The 19,417-nt window shown below is 46.7% G+C and overlaps 1 protein-coding gene across 3 annotated transcripts in view; it reads left to right on the top strand.

The window, feature by feature from the left end:
* DPP8 (dipeptidyl peptidase 8) overlaps nucleotides 1-14,503 on the top strand; it is a 29,769-nt gene extending 15,266 nt beyond the window's left edge. For all 3 annotated transcript variants that reach the window (XM_064157949.1, XM_064157950.1, XM_064157951.1), the window contains exons 12-20: nucleotides 286-365; nucleotides 1,486-1,638; nucleotides 2,239-2,374; nucleotides 3,113-3,258; nucleotides 4,263-4,409; nucleotides 5,166-5,318; nucleotides 7,822-7,964; nucleotides 8,695-8,806; nucleotides 9,901-14,503. In XM_064157949.1, coding sequence (XP_064014019.1) covers nucleotides 286-365; nucleotides 1,486-1,638; nucleotides 2,239-2,374; nucleotides 3,113-3,258; nucleotides 4,263-4,409; nucleotides 5,166-5,318; nucleotides 7,822-7,964; nucleotides 8,695-8,806; nucleotides 9,901-10,023 — 1,193 coding nt within the window. In that variant the 3' untranslated portion in view covers nucleotides 10,024-14,503. The remainder of the gene's footprint in view (nucleotides 1-285; nucleotides 366-1,485; nucleotides 1,639-2,238; nucleotides 2,375-3,112; nucleotides 3,259-4,262; nucleotides 4,410-5,165; nucleotides 5,319-7,821; nucleotides 7,965-8,694; nucleotides 8,807-9,900) is intronic.
* The last annotated feature ends 4,914 nt before the right edge of the window (nucleotides 14,504-19,417 follow it).

Here is a 19,417-nt window from a genome sequence, read left to right on the forward strand (position 1 = left end):
CTGGTGGTCTTAATTTCCTTCTTGGGTAGTGTTTTGTTTTCCAGAAAGCCTCAGGTTGAATCTTGGGAATTCCTTAACATGCATTTCACAGGAAGTTAAATAGAACCAGCAGTCAGATTGTTTCTGGAGAGCTGGCAGAGGTGTGGGTCTTCTGCAAAGGCAGGTCCCTCTTGCATTTAGTCTTGGGACAACAGTCTAGCCTAATAAGAAAAGGAGGAAGTATTATTGTGACTATGTGTTTTGTAAAGTGTGAAAATGTTGAATCTGTTTGTTGGTTGTTTGCAGGTGACTTCAAGTGCCCCATCAAAGAGGAGATAGCAATTACCAGTGGAGAATGGGAAGTGCTTGGCAGACATGGATCCAATGTAAGTTTCTACTCTTACTGCATGGATATTCTGCAAACAACACTCACTGTAGGAAGACAGTCTCTGGGACCTCACAGATCAGTTCATTAGTTACATTAGTGAGGCTCTGTTACCTGAAGAGAGTGGACTCTGCCTCTCCCTGGTGTTGTTTGAGCACATGCATCTTGTTGGGATTTTTTGGTGTTCTTTCTTTCTTTCTTTTCTACTCCTGTCATGCTATTCTGGAGCAGAGGCTGTGATTTTGGCAGTGTGGGAAAGCAGCACAGGCAACATAAGCTGCCTTTTTTCCCCCCTGCATATTCCTGTGTGGATCCTTTTAATAAGTTTTTCCCACCAAATTCAAGGCTTGAAGGGAAGGGAGCAAAAATACTGTGAGGCAGCAGTGAGTAAATTCCACTTTTTCCACGAGCAGCAAGATGTCATGATGGTGTCCAACTGCTGTTTTGGAATGAAGACATACTCCTTGGAGGCATCAGGATAAATGTATTAGCCAGAGTGCACAGTGTTTGTATTCCTGTGAGTCTGCACAAGGAAGGGGGGAATGCTCACCAAACTGCTGCTCCTCTAGCTCTGAGATAAATGAGTTCTTTGCAGTTCAAGAAGAACTCTCTGACTGTTTGGATTTTGTAAAGGTCTTTGAAATCCTTCCTAAATGGTCATTAGAATTGCAGTTAGAAAATGAGGCATGCAAATTGGCCTACACTTGAATCTGTTCTGCTCAGAGAGGAGGGACAGCTGAGGAATATTTGACATGGCAGTAGTTTACAGTCAGCTGCTGCCTTGATTTTCTTCTGGAGTGGTTTATACAATATAGAGAAAGGGTGTGAAGAGTGAGGAGGTAGCAGAGAGTGGGGGACAGAGTTAAACAATAGCAAGCAATAGAGGAGACTCTGAAGAGTAAAGGACCGCATGAGAGAGCTTAGGAACAAGATGTGAAGTGCAAATGCCTGGTTGAGGTGGGGACAATAGGAACAGTCATTTGGTTTGTTCCTTGCAGATTGTGGGACTAAAATTCAGCTGTGTGGAACTGGGACAGTGGAGATTTGGAGGCAGTAGAACCAGATATTGCTTTGATGAGAAACAGTATTGAGGGCTGTGTTGTTTGTTTCTGTTTTGACAGATCTATGTTGATGAAGCCAAAAAGCTGGTGTACTTTCAAGGCACGAAAGACTCCCCTCTAGAGCATCACTTGTATGTTGTTAGCTATGAGACTCCTGGAGAGGTGAAGCGGCTGACAGAACGAGGTTACTCACATGCCTGCTGTGTCAGCCAGGTAACTGCCTGTGGGGCCCTATCCAGCAGGGCTGGGCAGGGTGTGCTGGGGCTTGCCACCATTCTTGTCCTTCACCAGCCAGCAGACAAGGCTGGATTTGGATATAACCAAAGCAGATTCTGTGTTATGTGCTCCTGTGTGTTGTACAGTGCATAAACCCACTTTGGAAACCAGATTTCACCTGACAGTTCAGGTGCTCTTCAGCTCGTCTCAGGCAAAAGGAGCCTGGATGAACTGTTTGTAACTGTTTGAGCCTGGCTCTTTTCAGCAGAGAAGATGAGCCTGTGACAGCATTGGACGGGCTTCCAAGGCAACTGGGATGGTAGCCTGTTCAGCTGGGAGTGCTGTACCCACAAAAAGGGTGTGTGACTGTTGGGTTTGCATGTGTATTTTTGGTTTTGGAGTGTTAATATCCGAGTCTTGCTAAGGACTATAGCTTCTTGGAGTCTGTCTGCTGTTATCAAGATAAGTGCTTAGACTTTCTGTTTTAATTTGGTCCAAAGGCATCTTCAGAAAGATCTAAATGCAGAAAGAAATGATCATTTTTGCTACTGTCTCTGCACTGAGGAGTTCAAGGTAATGTTCTTTTTTTTTCCTTAGGACTGTGACATGTTCATCAGCAAGTACAGTAATCAGAAGAGCCCCCACTGTGTGTCACTTTACCGACTGACAGGACCTGAAGATGGTGCAGCTCACAGGACAAAGGAATTCTGGGCAACCATTTTAGATTCAGCAGGTAACAGTAACAATGAGGAACTGGAGAAGGACAACCTGAATGACAGATATTCCAGAAGATGCTTGTTTGAGATTTATTGTTTTGTGTAACTAAACCTATCTCTGAAACTCATGCATGTGTGAGAAGTTCTTGAAAGTATAGGAGTGATGTTTTAAGCCAGCAACAAATGGGTATGCACTGGTCATGAAGGAATTTCTGCTGCCAGAGCCAGGAGAAACTGTAGACATTGGGAAGGGTTTAAGTGCACTCATTTACTCTGTGCAGTGTGCCTCCTAATGAGCAGTGCTGTTGGGGCAAGGTGTACACTTCTAAAAAGCTGTGTGCTGCTTGAGGCTTTGTGAAACAGCTCTCAGGCTTTTATTTTCCATCGTGTTTCTGTTCCCTTTCATCTCTTCATCCCTAAGGCATATTCCATATCCTATGCTTTCCATGCATTAATGCAGTGAGTCCTAAGTGGGCTTAGGAAGGGATGGGGTACTTGTAATGGCTGTGTCAGGGGAGAGGAGTTACTGCTGTTCACCGGAGAGCAGAGACAGGAATGTGATAGGACTGAGAAAGCTCCCCTAGTGGGGAGTGGGGCATTCCCACTCTCTGCCTGTTCCCAGCCACATCCACTGGAAAGTGTGGGAGAGCTCCACTGGGATTTCAGCAAGATTGGTGTTGAGGCAAGGCTGAAGCAGAGCTGTGCTACTGGTCCATTCACTTTGAAACCAGGCTCTCTGTTCCCTCCTGTGGCAGGTCCTCTTCCTGATTACATTCCCCCAGAAATGTTCTCCTTTGAGAGCTCCACAGGGTTTACACTCTATGGGATGATGTATAAACCTCACAATCTGCAGCCTGGGAAAAAGTACCCCACTGTGCTCTTCATTTATGGAGGGCCTCAGGTGAGTGTGTCATGTTGGTGAGCAGTGGGCTGGGCTGGCCTGGATTACTCTGCTACTCTGTGTGGGCAGTTCCTGCTCCGTGCTGAGGGTAGTGTACAGTGTTTTGCCACTTTGGTGTGTAGGTGCTTGGCCAAAGGTGCTGTAAGTGGTCATCAGCTACTGGAATAATCTCTCTAGGCAAGCGGTGGGTTCCCCAGCATTGGACACTTCTGAGATTCAGCTGGACAGGGTGCTTGGCTATCTTGTCTAGATCGTGATTTTGCCAAGAATGGTAGGACCAGATGATCCTTGAGGTCACTTCCAACCTGGTGTTCTATTATTTGATGATTTCCAGGTGGTAGATCAAGGCACTACCACTTTTCTGAGAACAGATGTGAAGCAGCGCAGCTGGAAATGGGAGAAAAGGGAATGCAGATAGTCCCTGTTCTGTCTCCTAGTACTCCTTAGGAGGTCCTGTTCTTTGTTTCTGCTTCCCCTATGGGTATGTGAGGGAAGCTCTGTTAGTGCTGACCGCTACTAGTGTGTGCTTAGGAGAACTTGCTGTCCAGTCATCCTTCTGCCACTGATGAGTGGAAGGTGAGCCCTTAGGCCTGCTTTGGTTCCCCCAGCTCTGCTGTGCCCTGCTGTGGTCCAAGACAGCTAGAGTAAGTACTGAAGTGAAGAATTTGCTTCTGGAGAGAACAGAGTGGAGAGCAGAGCTGCAGGCTTGGGGCTGGGTTGTGCAGTCACTTGCTGCCTCTCTCGCTTTTTGCCTGTTGGTGCTGTGGTGGACCTCAGTTCAGCTCTTCATGTCTGTGACCCAGAATGGCTTGCTACTGTAGGGAGAGAGTTCATTTCATAGCAGACCACAAGCAGAGAAGGCTTCCTGTAGCAGAGAGGAGGGATCTTAACAACTTCACGTAATAAAAATGTCTCAAACCTTTAAAGGAAGATAAATATAAATAACATCTGAGGTGCCCTCTGGATTCCATTTGTCTGTGGTTGTGTCCTTGCTCTTCTTCCAGGTACAGCTGGTGAACAACCGCTTCAAAGGAATCAAGTATTTCCGTTTGAACACTTTGGCCTCCCTGGGCTATGTCGTTGTTGTCATTGACAACAGAGGCTCCTGTCACCGAGGGCTGAAGTTTGAAGGAGCCTTTAAATACAAAATGGTAAGTGGAGCTCTGAGCCTGGACTCTTTGTTTTCAGCCGAAGGTGGGTTTGAGTCCCAGTGTGACGTAAGCTGAAGCACTGATGTGGCACAGATGCCCAGTGTTGTCTGCGTGGTGCTGTCTGGGTTTGGGGAGGGGAATTGAGGATAGTTGAGCAGCGTGGATTCAACTGATGGAGGAAAGATAATGCCAGAGTTTGAGGTTGTGGACCATCTCCAGCTTGGCCCACATAACGCTTCTTAAGGAGTCTGACTCCCAGAGGACATTCTTTGCTGCTCACACAGAGCAGGACAGTTTCGTTCTCAGTGTGGGTTACTGTTCAGGACAAGTGGTGTGTCAGGCTGGAGAAGTGATTGCATTTGGCCACATGTGCAGACAGGCTCTGCTGGCTTTGCAGTGTGGCGCTCTCTGTTGGGTTGGCATGTTCACCCACTGAGCTGGAATGCAGCTCTGCAAAAGGGGCAAACACTGAAAAATCTTACAGGTCTCCAAGCAAGGAGACATGAAGAAAAGGACAGTTAAGAGATGGGCTAACGTGTTGGAGTCAATGACCTGAAAGGTCTCTTCTGACATAAACAGTTGTGATTCTGTGTTCTTACAGGAGAAAGAGGCCATCATTCTGTACCATGCCTGGCACAGTGGTGTGCTGGTGTATGGTCGAGTGCTGCACAAACTGAGACAACACCCTTTGGAAATTCTGAGAGTGTAACTTTTGTCTGGAACTGACAAAATCGAACTTTTTCTCTCCTTTCCCAGGGACAAATAGAAATTGATGACCAGGTGGAAGGGCTGCAGTACTTAGCATCACAGTATGACTTCATTGATTTGGATCGTGTTGGCATTCATGGCTGGTCCTATGGAGGCTACCTCTCTCTAATGGCTTTAATGCAGAGGTCAGATATCTTCAGGGTATGTTCATACATTGAGTACTTATTCCAGTGGCACAGAAAGATTTTTTTTTTCCTGCTTAATCCTCTAACCTCTTGTGGGTATTCACAACACAAAGACTTTTTTAGGCTTGCTCTGGACAAGTGAGGACGCAGTGCTCTGGCTCTTTTATTCAAGGCTCTTCTAGTTAGCTGACTTCAAAGAGAAGATGATTTTCTAGTAAGCATTTCTTCCATGGTATTTCTAATTAGACTTCAGGCTTTGGTTTATTATTTGATACTTCACAGACAACAGATCTGAAAATCCTTTCACTCTTAAGACCAGTGCCTGCTAACAAGCCACAATATCTTTTAAACTCAGCAATCAGAGCGTTTTGCAAGAGCAGTTAAAAGTTATTTTGTGACCTTGGGTTGTCTAAGCTCTCTCCACTTGTGATTCTGTGTGAAGCACAGAAATGAGATGCTCTTTCCCTGTCAGCCTGTTGTCACTCTTGGGCTCAGAGAGGTGTCTGGGACTGGTACTTGCATCAAGTCTGTACTGGTGTAGCTATGGGGTGCAGTTTTTTGGAGGCAGTCACACCAGCACAGCCCAGTAATTAGTACTGACAGAGATGCCTCCAATCAGAAATTCACTGAATCATAGAATCAGTCAGGGTTGGAAGGGACCACAAGGATCAGCCAGTTCCATCCCCCCTGCCATGAACAGGGACACCCTACCCTAGATCAGGCTGGCCAAAGCTGCATTCAATCTGGCCTTAAACACCTTCAGGAATGGGGCCTCAACCACCTTCCTGGACAACCCATTCCAGGCTCTCACCACTCTCATGTTCAGCAACTTCCTCCTCATGTCCAGTCTCAATCTACCCACCTCCAGCTTTGCTCCATTCCCCTTTGTCCTGTCACTCCCTGATAGCCTAAAAATCCAGCTTTTTTGTAGGCCCCCTTCAGATACTGGAAGGCCACAAGAAGGTCACCTGGGAGCCTCCTCTTCTCCAGACTGAACAGCCCCAACTCTTTCAGTCTGTCCTCATAGCAGAGGTGCTGCAGCCCTCTGAGCATCCTCGTGGCCCTCTCTGGACATGCTCCAGCACATCCATATCCCTCTTGTAATGGGGGCTCCAGAACTGGATGCAGTACTCCAGGTGGGGTCTCACCAGAGCGGAGTAGAGGGGGAGAATCACATCTTCCAACCTGCTGGCCACACTTCTCCTGATGCTACCCAGGATCTTGACTAGACAGAATCTTGCAGCCAGGCAGAATCTTCACCTGATGTCGTGGTGTGATGTTGTCCATGAGACTTCCTGCATTGATACAAGTGAGGTGCTTTTGGACAGAACACACTTGCCAACTCAGAAGCCTTGGCATGTAAGAGGTGTGTGGAGCTACGCAGGCAGGCCAGTTTTACTGGAATATCTGAGAGTATGTTCTCATGAGCTGGGCTGAGAAGGAACAACTGTTCACCCTATTCAGCTGACTACTGAAGGGTATTCCCTCTCTGGAACTGTTTTAAGAGAGCTAAACTGTTGGACTGTTGAGCTTGCAATAACTTCACTGTTCTGATATAGCTACAGCAATATGCTAAATGTACCTTATATAGCCTCAGCTGTTGCTGGCTTTGTGTCAGCCCAATTCTTTGTGCAGTGAACCAACTAAGGGAAATGAGCCTGCTGAATAATGACACCATCTTCTCTTCCTCCACACTTCTTTCCTGCCCCAAGAGAACAGTTTCTTTGCAAACTGATCTATTCCCAGTTCAAATTGCCAATGTGCTTCATAGCATTGTGTTCTGAAGCAGCCAGGAGGGCAACCTGGGTTTGGGGAGAGGAACTGACAAGAGGTTTTGTGATTACATGACTTTAGATCACTACAGTAAAGGGCCAGGCCGCTGTTGGGCAAGTGTCAAAGGTAGACATGTGGTAAGAGCTGGATGTTGCTCCTGGGATGTGTTCTGTTCTTTGTGGCTGCTCTTGCTTTGTGCAAGTCCAGCCTGAAACTCCTGGGAGGTCTCATTACTTAAGACAAGTGCTTAAGGATTATTTTCACTTTCAAAAATACCTGAGTTGCAAGGGGCTTTCTGGTCCTGGGTGGTCTTTTCTGCACAAGCCTCTCAGCAAGCTGACAGTAGCTATGCAAGGTAGTTTGCTGAGTCCTAGGGAACTGTTGACCCCAGCTTCTGTTAGATATTTAAATTAACAAATTTTTGCAAGCTGAAAGCAGAGCACTCTGCATTTTGGACAAAAAGCACCTTTCTAGGCCAGCCTTGCAGGTGACATGCTTAGAGTTGCTTCTGATGTGTCTCTAGCATCTTCCTGGTTTCGGAGCTAAGCTGTGCTGATATCCATGAACTGTGGGAGGAAGAGTGAGGATTGATTTGCTTTTCCAGTGCAGGCTGTGGATTGTAAACTTACCAGCATGTTTGGGGCAACTGGGCTGGAGCTGTGGGAGAGAGGGACATCCCCAGGTGAGATGGGGCTGGTGTTGTCGGTCTGCTGCTGCTGCTTCTGAGAGCCCTGTTGAACTTGCAGGTGGCCATCGCCGGAGCCCCGGTCACGCTGTGGATTTTCTATGACACTGGGTACACAGAGCGCTACATGGGTCACCCTGACCACAACGAGCAGGGCTACTACCTAGGCTCTGTGGCCATGCAAGCTGAGAAGTTTCCTTCTGAGTAAGTTTGGTTCTGACTCTTGCCTTCTACTTTTCCTACCAGGAAAATTCAAGCCTCATGGACTCACTTTTATCTCCCTGTCCTTGGCAACTGAATCCTGGACTCACAAATGCTAGTATTAAATACAAATGCTTTTAAAAATAAAGACCAAAACCCAACAGTAATAAACTTAGTTGCCTTGAATGAGCATTTCCATAATTGCAGAGCATCCTACAAGTTAGTAGACATAGTAAACATACAGTAGTTTATCTTAACTGTAATTAAAGACTAACTTTTGTGTCTAAAGAAATTGCAAATATATCTTCAATGATATGGTTAGCACTTCAGAGCCACGTTAAGCAAGATCAGGATGCTTTCTGCATGCTCTAAGGCTGTACCAGCATTAGTGCAGAGCTGGCCAAGACCATGGGCTGTCTTGAGCCGAAAATCAGCAGTGATTCTGAGCAAGAGTTAAGCTGTTGTGTTGTCCAAGCTGGGAAACAGTTCTGAGAAAAAAGACAGACAGATGAAAGGTCTGACCATGATGTGCACATGCAGGAAGGACTTTTAGAGGAGGAAATAATAGGTCTGGGAGACAGCTCCATGCAGAGCAATTAATAGTAGTGAAACTGCTGTTTTCAATGCAAATATTTTCTTCTGCTGAGTGTTCTTGAAGGAAAGTGTATGAAGTGTGACATGACTGGCAGGTGCTGGGAAGCTGTCTAGAGATGTTTGCCTCTTGCTTTCACAGACCAAACCGTTTGCTGCTGCTACACGGATTCTTGGATGAGAATGTTCACTTTGCACACACTAGCATCTTGCTCAGCTTTTTAGTGAGAGCTGGGAAACCGTACGACTTACAGGTAAGGCCAGATCCAGGCTGTGAGGGTTACATGTTTACCAGGGGTCCAGAATCAGAGCTTGCAACATGACTCTGCTGGGCTTGGGCTTCTAGAATAAAACTGTACTATGTGAGCCTGGTCCACTGGACCAGGGCCTTGAACAACCTGATCTTAATGGAAGGTGTCCCTGTCCATGGTGGTGGGGTCAGAACTAGATGATCTTTGAGGTCCCTTCCAACCTAAACCATTTCATGATTCTAAGTTGTTTTTTTTTTAAGGAAGATTTTATAGAATTCCAGACTGCTTTGGGTTGAAAGGGACCTTTAAAGATCATCTATTCCAACCCCCTCCAGTCAGTAGAGACCTCTTCAACTAGAGCAGGTTGCTCAGAAGCTGGATAACCTGACCTGGAAAGGTTCCAGGGATGTGGCATCCACCACCTTTCTGGACAACCTGGGCCAGAGTTTTCCCACCCTCAGTGTAAAACATTTCTTCCTCCTATTTAGTCTTTCTCCCCTTTTGCAGTTTAAACTCATCACTCCTTGTCCTGTCACAACAGATCCTGCTGAATAGTCTGTCCCCAGCTTTCTCATCAGCCCCTTTAAATACTGGAAAGCCTCTATAAGGTATTCTGGAGCCTTCTCTCCTCCAGGCTGAATAACCCCAACACTTTCAGCCTGTCTTCACAGCAGAGGGCTTCCAGCCCTCGAGTAACAGAAAATCTGTTAGGCAAACAAGCAGTTAAGAGCAGTTTGGGCTGCTCCCAAGGACATGTGCAATTTGTGGACAGGGTTAAGCATTGCATTAAACCTTGCTAGTTCTGTGCAGATGTAAATGCAGGCATCCCACCCCATGCTGCTGAACTGGGAGCACACTGATATATGTGATGGCTCCTGAAGAGGGGAGCCTCTGTTCAGCTCCAGCACAGAACTGTCAGGATGAGAGGATGCAGTGGATTGTCTGGGTTCAGGCTGTGGTGTGTGGGGAGGTGTGAGGTCAAGTTCAGTTAGTACAGGGAGATGAGATGAACACTTCGAATGCAGCTCTGGGGCCTGATCAAAGTGTCGGTGCCCACAACTCTTGTGGGATACTCATACCTATGTTTTGTATTTTAGATCTACCCTCAGGAGAGACACAGTATAAGGGTACCTGAGTCAGGAGAGCACTATGAACTCCATCTGCTCTATTACCTGCAAGAGAATCTGGGCTCTCGTATTGCTGCCCTGAAGGCAATGTAACTGACCTCTGCAGAACTCTGCTCTACTGGCTGCTCTACCCAGCGAGGAGATGGGAAACTAGAGAATGGGATGGAATGTTGCATTTTGGTGCCTGCCACATGTACACACACACCCCCACACCCACAGAGACACTTTTTCAAAGTAAATTTGGTGCCATACAGGAAATTAAAGCACGGTGACCTAATAACTCTAAAGCTTAAGATGTAAATAAAATCAAATGTCTGTAGTATCATGCAGTACCATGGGTGCTCTCTTGGGGGAGGAGCTGAAACTGAAAATAGTGTACTTCTACAGCACCAGATCTTCACTTTTTAAAAGCATTATGACATAACTGATGTCTTTTTACAGTGTGTTCCTTGGTATCTTACTACATAATACCGGGTGATTTACTCACTACACAGCAAGAGTTTACCTGAATGGTTACAACTTGTATTACATTTTAAATGCTATCATATAGCTTTTATGCTTCATGAAAGAGATGTGTCTCACTCATTAGAAGCTGGTCACAAGTTAGACACATCACCTAACTAGAGGTTAATTGTTTTTTTAAGAAGAAAGACTTTTAGGCTGCTTCCTAATGAATTTAAATTTTGGATTCAGTCCAGTTGATGCCAGGTTCTTTTTCAGCGAATTCTTCTCTCTCCAGGATAAACCATGCCCTTTTTCCTTTCAGCAGCTTGAGATCCTATCCTGATTGTACTTGATTTCAGTGAAATTATATTTTACTGTGATACAGGCGTAACAATCTTTGAGATGCAAACTAACGTAAGTCAAAGAGCTGAAGCTCTGTAAAATTTAAAACAAGCTTAAAATGCAGCCCATTTCTTGTTGACATTTTTCCCTGATACTCATTCTGGAGCTGTGTTTGCAGGACTGTTTTTTTACCGTCACAGCAGCATGATAGAGATATATGCATCCTGTTAGGACTTTAAAGTTCAATACTCCATAATTCAAAGGTCTGCAGAGGATTTGGTGAAGTGAGACATTACAAACACTACATGGGAGGCAGTGTGAACTGTTTCATTGAATTTCCTGCTTTATTGGAGGGACAGTTTCCCAGGCTCATACTCTGTTCAGTCCTCCACCCCGGGTCCTTTCTAGCACTGCTGTGTAGCATGATTATGATGCTGTATTTGAGATCTCCCTGTCTCCTGTATAGCTTAAAGTAACCCTGCTAAGCCTCAAGGGTATATAATCCCAGTTGTGTTTTTGCTAGTGAGGTTTTAACTAAGCAGCAAGCTTGGCTGAAAAGCCTAAGCGTGTGAAGTCACTTTAACTTGCAACGGGTTCTTTAGGATAGAAATCCATAGCAAAATTATTGCCTTTAATCCAGGAAATTCTCCCCTTGGGGCTTGCCTCTGAGCCTTCTCTAAGTTTTAATGGTTTTAATGGTTTTCTTAGAAACCTAAGAACTTCCTTTTCTTTCTGTTTTGGTGCTAGAGAGAAGCAGAGCATGATTTCCTTTTCATCTTCTGAAAAATCTGGAATCACTCTCAGTGTTTACGCTCTTAGTACTCCACATGTTGTAACCTTGTATTTTCCTTGCTTTGGTATTGTTCAGCTTGATCCCCAAACTCTGGGATTTAACAGAGCTTGGCTGTTTTGTATCAAACTGCATCGTTTTTCAGTTAGGCTGCTGGGCACAGGCACCAAAGCTTTGGAGCTGGTGCAGTTACATGGTTGTAAAGTCAGTGTGTGAGAACAGGATCTGCTTTTTGGGTTGCACAGGACAGCCAAAGCAAAAAGACTGCAGTAAATGCACATTTCCCTCAGAGTGGGGTTGGTGGTTTGGGCTGCTTTCTGGTTTTCACATCACAGCAAATGTAAGTGGATGAATTAAAATAGCCATTAGCGGGTTAGTAACAGGCTTACAGTTTTATGTTGGGAATTGCATGGCTGGGGGGAAGCTCAGCTCTGGTGAAGTCTTCCCTTGGTGGCAATTTGTGATTTGAAGTGATGGAGCATCCCTGTGGATGTACCGTTGGGATGTATCCCTATAGCCAGGACTGAGAGATGGATTCATGTGTTGAGGCATTGAAACTAGAACCAGAGAGCAGTGAGTGGGGCCAGGTCTAAGCTGTTCCTGCAGAATTCCATTGTTCCTTCTGTGTCTATGCTGTATTATATATACATATATCTATATCTGTTCATATATACATATATGTATAGAATCACACCTGGAGAACATCACCTTTCCCAGGTTGTTTATATTTTGTTCAGTATTAAATTAACTTGCTTTTTGGGGTGTTTTGGTTCTTTTTCTAGAGGTAATTACCCTTGAATGTAAATGTGTCTGATTTTTAAGATGAAATTGATTTTTTTCTTTAGGAAAAAAAAAAAAAAGAACAAAAATGGCCTTCATCAAACAGTGCTTTTTGAGGAAATGAAGAGCTAAATGTTATGCAAGTAAACCAGGCAAGGTTTTCCTTTAGCACAGGCTGTGACTAAAAGTGCTGACATACAACTTTCTAATAATACATCCTTCCATTGTTTTAAATACATATTGAAAAGCTATTGAAGTCCAGCATACTGTAAGTACTCTCTTTTGCCACATAAATTATGTATTTCCTTCTTTCCTACATGTTCTTTTTTTTTCTTTTTTACAGTAGTTAAGCACTTTAAGACCCCATTCTCTCTTATCCTGTGGAAATGCTGGGAGGATTTACCATCAGAGATTTGTAGTTCTTGCAAAAGACTCCTGCGTGTAGGTGAAGGTGTGAGAGAAGCCTTACATGAGGTCTGATCCAGCCCTATGCAGTCAACAACTCTATTCCCAGTGACAAGAAGCACAAAGCCTGTTGCATTTCAGACTGCTGAGGTAGGAAGGTGTCAGTGCTGAAGACTGATGCATCAGTATTTTCAGGCTAGCAGTTTCTGCCACACCTCATGGTGAAATGTTGATCCAGTGGTGGAACATGGTCCAGCAGTCCAGCTGGCATGGAGAGTGGTGGCTTTGCTCTGCTCTCTTCATCTGGAGTTGCCTGCTCCAGGGTGAGGAGATGGTACTGTCACTCAAGAAGAGGTTTCCAGCCCATCTGATATTTGGAATTATGCTTTGACACTTCTTGCATGTTTAAAGTGTCTTGGCTAATGTGAGTTTTAAGCAGAACTAGTAAGGTCCTGAGGGAGTAAATGCAAGGGAGGTTGTGGAGCAAAAATACATGAGGAGGAATCATCCCTGTGGCTCCCATAACAACCGTCTGTATTCCCCTTTAGAAGATCTTCTGCTTTCAGCAGAGGTCTGCTCTGTGCCCAGCAGGATGCCTGCTCTGAGCAGGAGCAGGATGGAGCCTTCATTTCTTGGTGGCTATTAGTTGCACAGGTGTTTTTGAGATTAATGTTTTAAAGTCTTCGATAAAAATGGAATATGAGGATCTGAGCAATGAGTTGTGTTGAGTGTTGATGCCAGCAGTTTGTTCTTGTTTGCAGTGGCTGGGATTGATTGTGCTAGTTTCTGGTGGAATCATGTTCTTTTGCCCTGTTTCAGCATGGCTTCCAGTAATTCCTCTTGAGTGTGAGCCTCAGAGCTGTCAGGTTTTCATCCTCCACACGAGACTTGCACTCCCAATCCCCCCAAACTCTTGTTTTCAAATACAAAGTAGAATTAGTATCTACCCAGAACCCCTTGGTGAAATAATGAGTTTAAAGCAGCAAATGAAGCTTTGAGAATCAACTAACTTCATTATTTAGGCTGGAAAGTGCTTTCCCTGCTATTGGCATTTGGGAACAGGCTATGGAAATACTTTCTAAGCAGGATGGTGTAGTAATGCTGTAACCCTGGAGCATCGTTGTGTCTGAGCCTGGGTGCTGAATCACAGCGAGGCCTAGTGGGGCTCAGCCCATGTTCCCTACCAGGAATCACAGATTCATCGAGTGGTTTGGGTTGAAAGGGACCTTAAAGATCATCTAGTTCCAACCCCCACTCCATGGGCAGGGACATCTTCCCCTAGACCAGGTTGCTGAAGGCCTTGAATGCCTCCAGGGAGAGGACGGCAGGAAGGGTGGGTTGTGTTTCTGCTGTGTGTCTGTGTAAGGCAGGCTGCTTGGCTGCTGCTGTGGTGCTCAGCTTCTGTCCAGGGGATAACAGAGCATAATTAACTGACTCAGCCAGGTGAGGACACTGCCTTGGTTTGCCTGTTTACTCGAGTAGAGACTTTGCATAGTGCCCCTCAGTTCTCTAGGCCGCTCCTTGGGAAGGGGAAGAGAGATCTTTGTGCGTTTTTTACTGGGCTGTTCTGCACAGTAAAGTTCAGGTGTTTAATTTTAGAACATGAAGTGCCTGCTGTTTGCGTTAACAAAATTGCATGTCTCACTCCAGTGGGTTTATTGGTCTCCCTCCCACCCCCCACCTCTCTAGCTACATGGCTTTTAATCATGTAAAGTGGAGACATTAGTTTTGCTGCGTTTTATTACAAAACCTTTGTTGCAATAAAGATGCTGCTAAATAAATTGAATTAAATGGTTCCCCCCCTCCCTCCTATTTTCAGCTGTCTCTCTTCTTGATTTAGTAGAGTTTGTGTGTAATTAAATCTCTTCCTTTGTGCGGTGGAAAGCAGCAGCAATGGAATATGTGTCTAGTTTTGTACATACTGGGTGTTTACAGAATCATGGAATGCTAGGGGCTGGAAGGGACCTCGAAAGATCACCCAGTCCAGAGCAGGATCACCTAGAGTAGGTCACACATAAACACTTCCCAGTGGGTTTCGAATGTCTCCAGAGAAGGAGACTCCACAACCTCTCTAGGCAGCCTGCTCCAGGGCTTCAGCACCCTCACAGTCAAAAAGTTTTTCTTTACGTTCACATGGAGCCTCCTCAGCTCCAGCTTGCTCCCATTGCCTCTTGTCCTGTCATTGGACATCGCTGAGCAGAGCCTGGCTCCATCCTCCTGACGCTTGCCCTTTCCGTATTTATAAACATAAGCGAGGTCTCCTCCTCTCCAAGCTAAAGAGCCCCAGCTCTCTCAGCCTTTCCTCCCGAGGGAGATGTTCCACTCCCATCTTTGTGCTCTGCACTGGACTCTCTCAAGCAGGGCCCAGAACTGAACACAGTACTCCAGACGTGGCCCGACCAGGACAGAGTGGAGGGGAGAGAACCTCTCTCGCCCTACTAAGCACACCCTCTAACAAAAGCGTTTGTCATTTTCTCTGCCCCTTGTAGCCGGATGAATGGATACAAAGAGGAAGATCAGACGTTTGCTCGGTGTGACCGTGAACCTCTCCTGAATGTTTTCCGCCTGTGACTGCTGTCAGCAGCCCTTGGCAGCCAGCAGCTGGAGCTCTCGCACCAGTTATGGCACAGCCGCAGCTTCGCTGGCCAAGGTGCGCCGCGTTCACAGGGCGGGAGGTGGCCCTGGCCCTAAGGCAGAAGGACGGAGAGACCTGAGTGTAGAGAACTGGCTCTGCCAAGAGAAGTCTCTTCATGCAGTCAACTCACGCTTAGCCTCCTGTGTGTCTTTGTGAGCAGCATGGGCTGGGCAGCACCCTGGTTCTGCTTCACGGTCCCCCAGAAGGGCTGTTAAAGTTTATGTTACTCCTGATTTTTTTCACCCACAGGCAAACACTCACCCTCCGTAGGTGGTGGCTTTCAGAAATATGCTGATAACCAACCACGTTTTGATATGCTGCATTGTCTTCTCTGGAGTTTGTGTAGGTCCTACTGTAACAAGTCCAAGCTCATCCAGGAGCTTCCATCAACCCTCGTGCAATGCAGGACAGGACATGAGTGTCGCGCCAGCAATGGGCTGTGGGCTTTCGGGTTGTGGCTGGTGGTGGGACCTGCTGGTGGTGTCTTTGAGCTGATTGCATAGCTGTCTTGGTCACTAGAGGGAGAGGAGTTCTTCCATGTGCTGTTGTGCCTGGAGGGTTTTATTATGGCAAAGCATTTCTGTCCTCTTCCAGGTGCCCACACGATGTCCTACAGTTTAGGGTGGGATAAGCAGGGAGAGCTATAGGCACCCTACAGCCACCCCACAGCCACCCCTTCCACAGTCATCAGAGGCAGAGGAATCAAGGTGAGCTTCCAGCAGTGTCCTTTCACACAAACTCTGGTGGTTCTCTGTGCTGCTGAGGAATATCAGTGGCTCTTATCCTGGAGGTGTTCATATTGTGAACTCATTTTCCACCTGCTGTTGTGCTGTTTATAGAATGTTCCTGGCTCTTGCTGGCTCATGCTGACACACTGGAGATGGGCCAAGCCTGAAGCTCTGTGATTTCACTTGTGGGCTGTGCCAACTGGGAGCAGCTTCAGGACCAAGCAGTCATCCCGTGGAGGAGATGCCTCCTGCTCCTGTGTAAGTGCTGCAGGCTGGGATATGTTCCTCAGGTTAGCCTTGACAAATTAACAGCTTGCTGTGGTTCTGCTTGGTGCTGACAAACGAATGTTCCTGCTGTCCCTCTAATTCTAAATTACTTCAGAAAACAGAGTGGTCTCTTAAGTAACCATTTATCAGTCTGTGTCCACAGAAGAGGAGGAAACCAATTCCATGAGCCATTAGGCAGTCCCACTCTCTGCTTTCCCACATCACATTTCTTAAACTCCAGAGTCTGGCATGGCTTTGCATCATGTGAGATGCCCAGAGCCTTCTGCTGCAGCCCAGTATCCTCATTTGGGTGGCAGTTGTTGCCCAGTTCTGCCAGATGTGGGAGGCTTAGCCCCATGGTGGATGCTCTACACGGGCTGTGCTGGATCCACACAAGGATCTGTTTCAGGAAGGAATTGGGAGAGAGGATCCTGGCCACTATGGCTCTGCCTAACTCCACACAGTTGTTGTCTCTTTTTCTGATCCCTGCAAGCTGAAGGGCAGTAATAAATCCCATTAATCCTCCCAGAAAAGGAAAGTTCCTTTTTGATACTTTCTCAGCAGTGTTCGCTTCTCAGCATGCCTGAGTACTTGGGCAGAGCTGCCTGTGACCTGTTGCTAACCATTCCAGTGGGCTCTGGGTCTTGCTAATGGGTGACAGAGACATTTGGAGCAGCTCAGCTCTGTGTGGGGCAGAGCTGCTGCCGGGACCCAGGCCTTCTCCTTACCTTTCCCGCTGCTTCCCTCCAGGCATGTGAGGAACAAGAAACCGAGCATTCCTGGAGTCCAAAACATCCCAGTCAAGAGAAGCAGGAGCTGAAGCACCCAGCCTCCTTTGCAGCCTCCTTTGTAGCATGTGGTACACAGACATGTGGTAATTGTTTTCTTGTGGTGAGCTATGAGAGAGCTCAGACTCCACATTTACAAAGAAGACTGAATTCTGGTGTGGAACCCAATGCCAGGGTGAGCTTAGCTACTCTTGGGTTGTTTCATCAGGTGGGTTGAACAGCTCCCTCTGAGCTCTGTGTCTCCCTGGCTTACAGGAACAAATACCTCTTGAAATCTTCACACTTTGTTTGGTTTGGGGTGTTTTTTTGGCAGGGAAAGGCTTGTCCTAGCACATGCTCATGCTCTGGCTACAGCAGCAGCAGCCCTGATCTGAACACTAACCTCCAGCATGCCAGCAGAGCCCTTTCCTCACTTTGTTTGCCTCTGAAATGATAGGATTTTTTTCCCTATTTCTTGAAAGAAGAAAGATTTGTTCCACTTCATCCTGGCAGGGTCAGTGCCTAGCGAGGCTGCTGGGGTGCCTCCTCCCTCTGCACCTCCACTCAGACCTGGTCCCAGCCCTGCCTTGACTACTGGGAGAGGAACCACAGAAACCAACAGCCACAGCCTCACAAGTCACCCATCAGCTGCGAGCCTTTGCCACCCCGTTAGGCCTTTTGGTGCCAGTTCCCCCTGTGGCTGGCAAAATGTCAACCGTGGCACCTGCCGAGGCCGCCTGCTGGAGCTGAGCAAGGGCGCAGTTCCCATGGAGACTCGGACCTCCCGCCGCATCGCTACAGCCGCAGCCCTCTTCAGGCTGCTACAAAATATATTGTCCACCGTGTTCTAAAAGGGAGGTGTAGCTGCAGTTGGGTGAGCTGGCAGGCTTGTGTGCTTTCTGTCGCTTGCGGCTGGAGGGAGCCAGAAAACGCCCGGGTGTCAGGGAAAGTGCTCACCTCTGCTCTTCACCGTGATGGTCTCGGGCACAGAGAGGCTTTCCCCACCTGCTCTTCAGCTTCATGTGGCCATGGCACAGTAGCAACCCTGAAATCGCATAGCAGCGGCTATGATTGTGCAATACTCAAAACTGGTTCCTGGTGCAAGAAAGCACCTTCACTTCCTTTGGCTGCTGCAAGTTGGATTCTCCTGCATAAGAGCCTAAAGAGTCCTGGTCTGGGGGTTATGATGTTAACATTTGTTTTGGAAAAGCTGCTCCTCACTGAGTGACTGCTTTCAGCATCACACCCTGTGTGCTCCAGCCCCAGCCTTTCTCCTACCTGAGAATCACAATCTACAGTCCTTAATGCTTGCACTCACAAAGGTTTCTGAGACCCAAGAGGAAGAATTGAAGATTTAGCACAGTCCATTTGAGGCTGAAATTATGGTTTATTTTTCATATTTGGGGTCATAGTGCTGGTCTAGGACAGGGTAAGGGGAAATATCTTTCCTGGAAGAAATTGCAGCCTGGGCAAAATAAACCTTCCCTTCACTTTTGGGGCTAGTGATGAAATTGCAAACAGTAACTGAGACTAAAGGGCTGGATGTTCCTCCCCAGCCTCAAGTCTTCTCTCAAGATGAGCATCCTCCAGGTTGCTTCTGCCTATGAAGAGCCATCACTGTTTAACTCTGTCTTCTGGGTGTAAGGAGTTAAGTTTGTTTTCCCCATGTCTGCATAAACACTGTCCAGAGATGCTTTCACACCATTGTCCCAGGAAGGTAGCTGCTTATCCACGAGACCACAAGCTCTGTGGTTATAGCAGCTGATAACCAGACAAGGCCAGGTTCCTGGTTCAAGAGAGCTGTAATGCAAGCTGGGGCTCACTGTGACAGTTTTCTGGGTCTTTTGATGGAGAAGACCCTCACAGGTGACTGATGTAGCAGCTTAGAGCTAGAAGAGTGTGCAACATACTGTTGGACCAGGTCTGACACAGGTAACCACCCGTGGGACAGTGCTGACACCAGTTGGACATGCTATAACCATGGCAACTGAATGAGGAACTGTGACCAGTGTGAGACTGGAAAAGGTGTAAACCCTCAAAGGTAATAGGGAAGTTTGGAGTCGTGTCCCCCCACAATTGATGCCTTCAGGATCAGCAAGAGGTCGCTTGATCTTCAGTGGCAATTATCTCTGCTTTTGCTATCTTTTGCTTTTGTCCTGTTTTTCCACATTTCTAACTTTTCCCCTGCATGTGTAGGTGAAATGGAATTCAAGTGCTTGTCCCAGGCATCCACTCGGTTCCTTCTTGATTTCATTCGAGGGATCCATAAAAGAAACATCTCTTCCACAGAACTGGATCGAGATATGAGGACAGGTGAGAGCCATCACAC

The sequence above is a fragment of the Pogoniulus pusillus genome, chromosome 17, assembly GCF_015220805.1.
Source record: "Pogoniulus pusillus isolate bPogPus1 chromosome 17, bPogPus1.pri, whole genome shotgun sequence".
NCBI classification, from domain to species: domain Eukaryota; kingdom Metazoa; phylum Chordata; class Aves; order Piciformes; family Lybiidae; genus Pogoniulus; species Pogoniulus pusillus.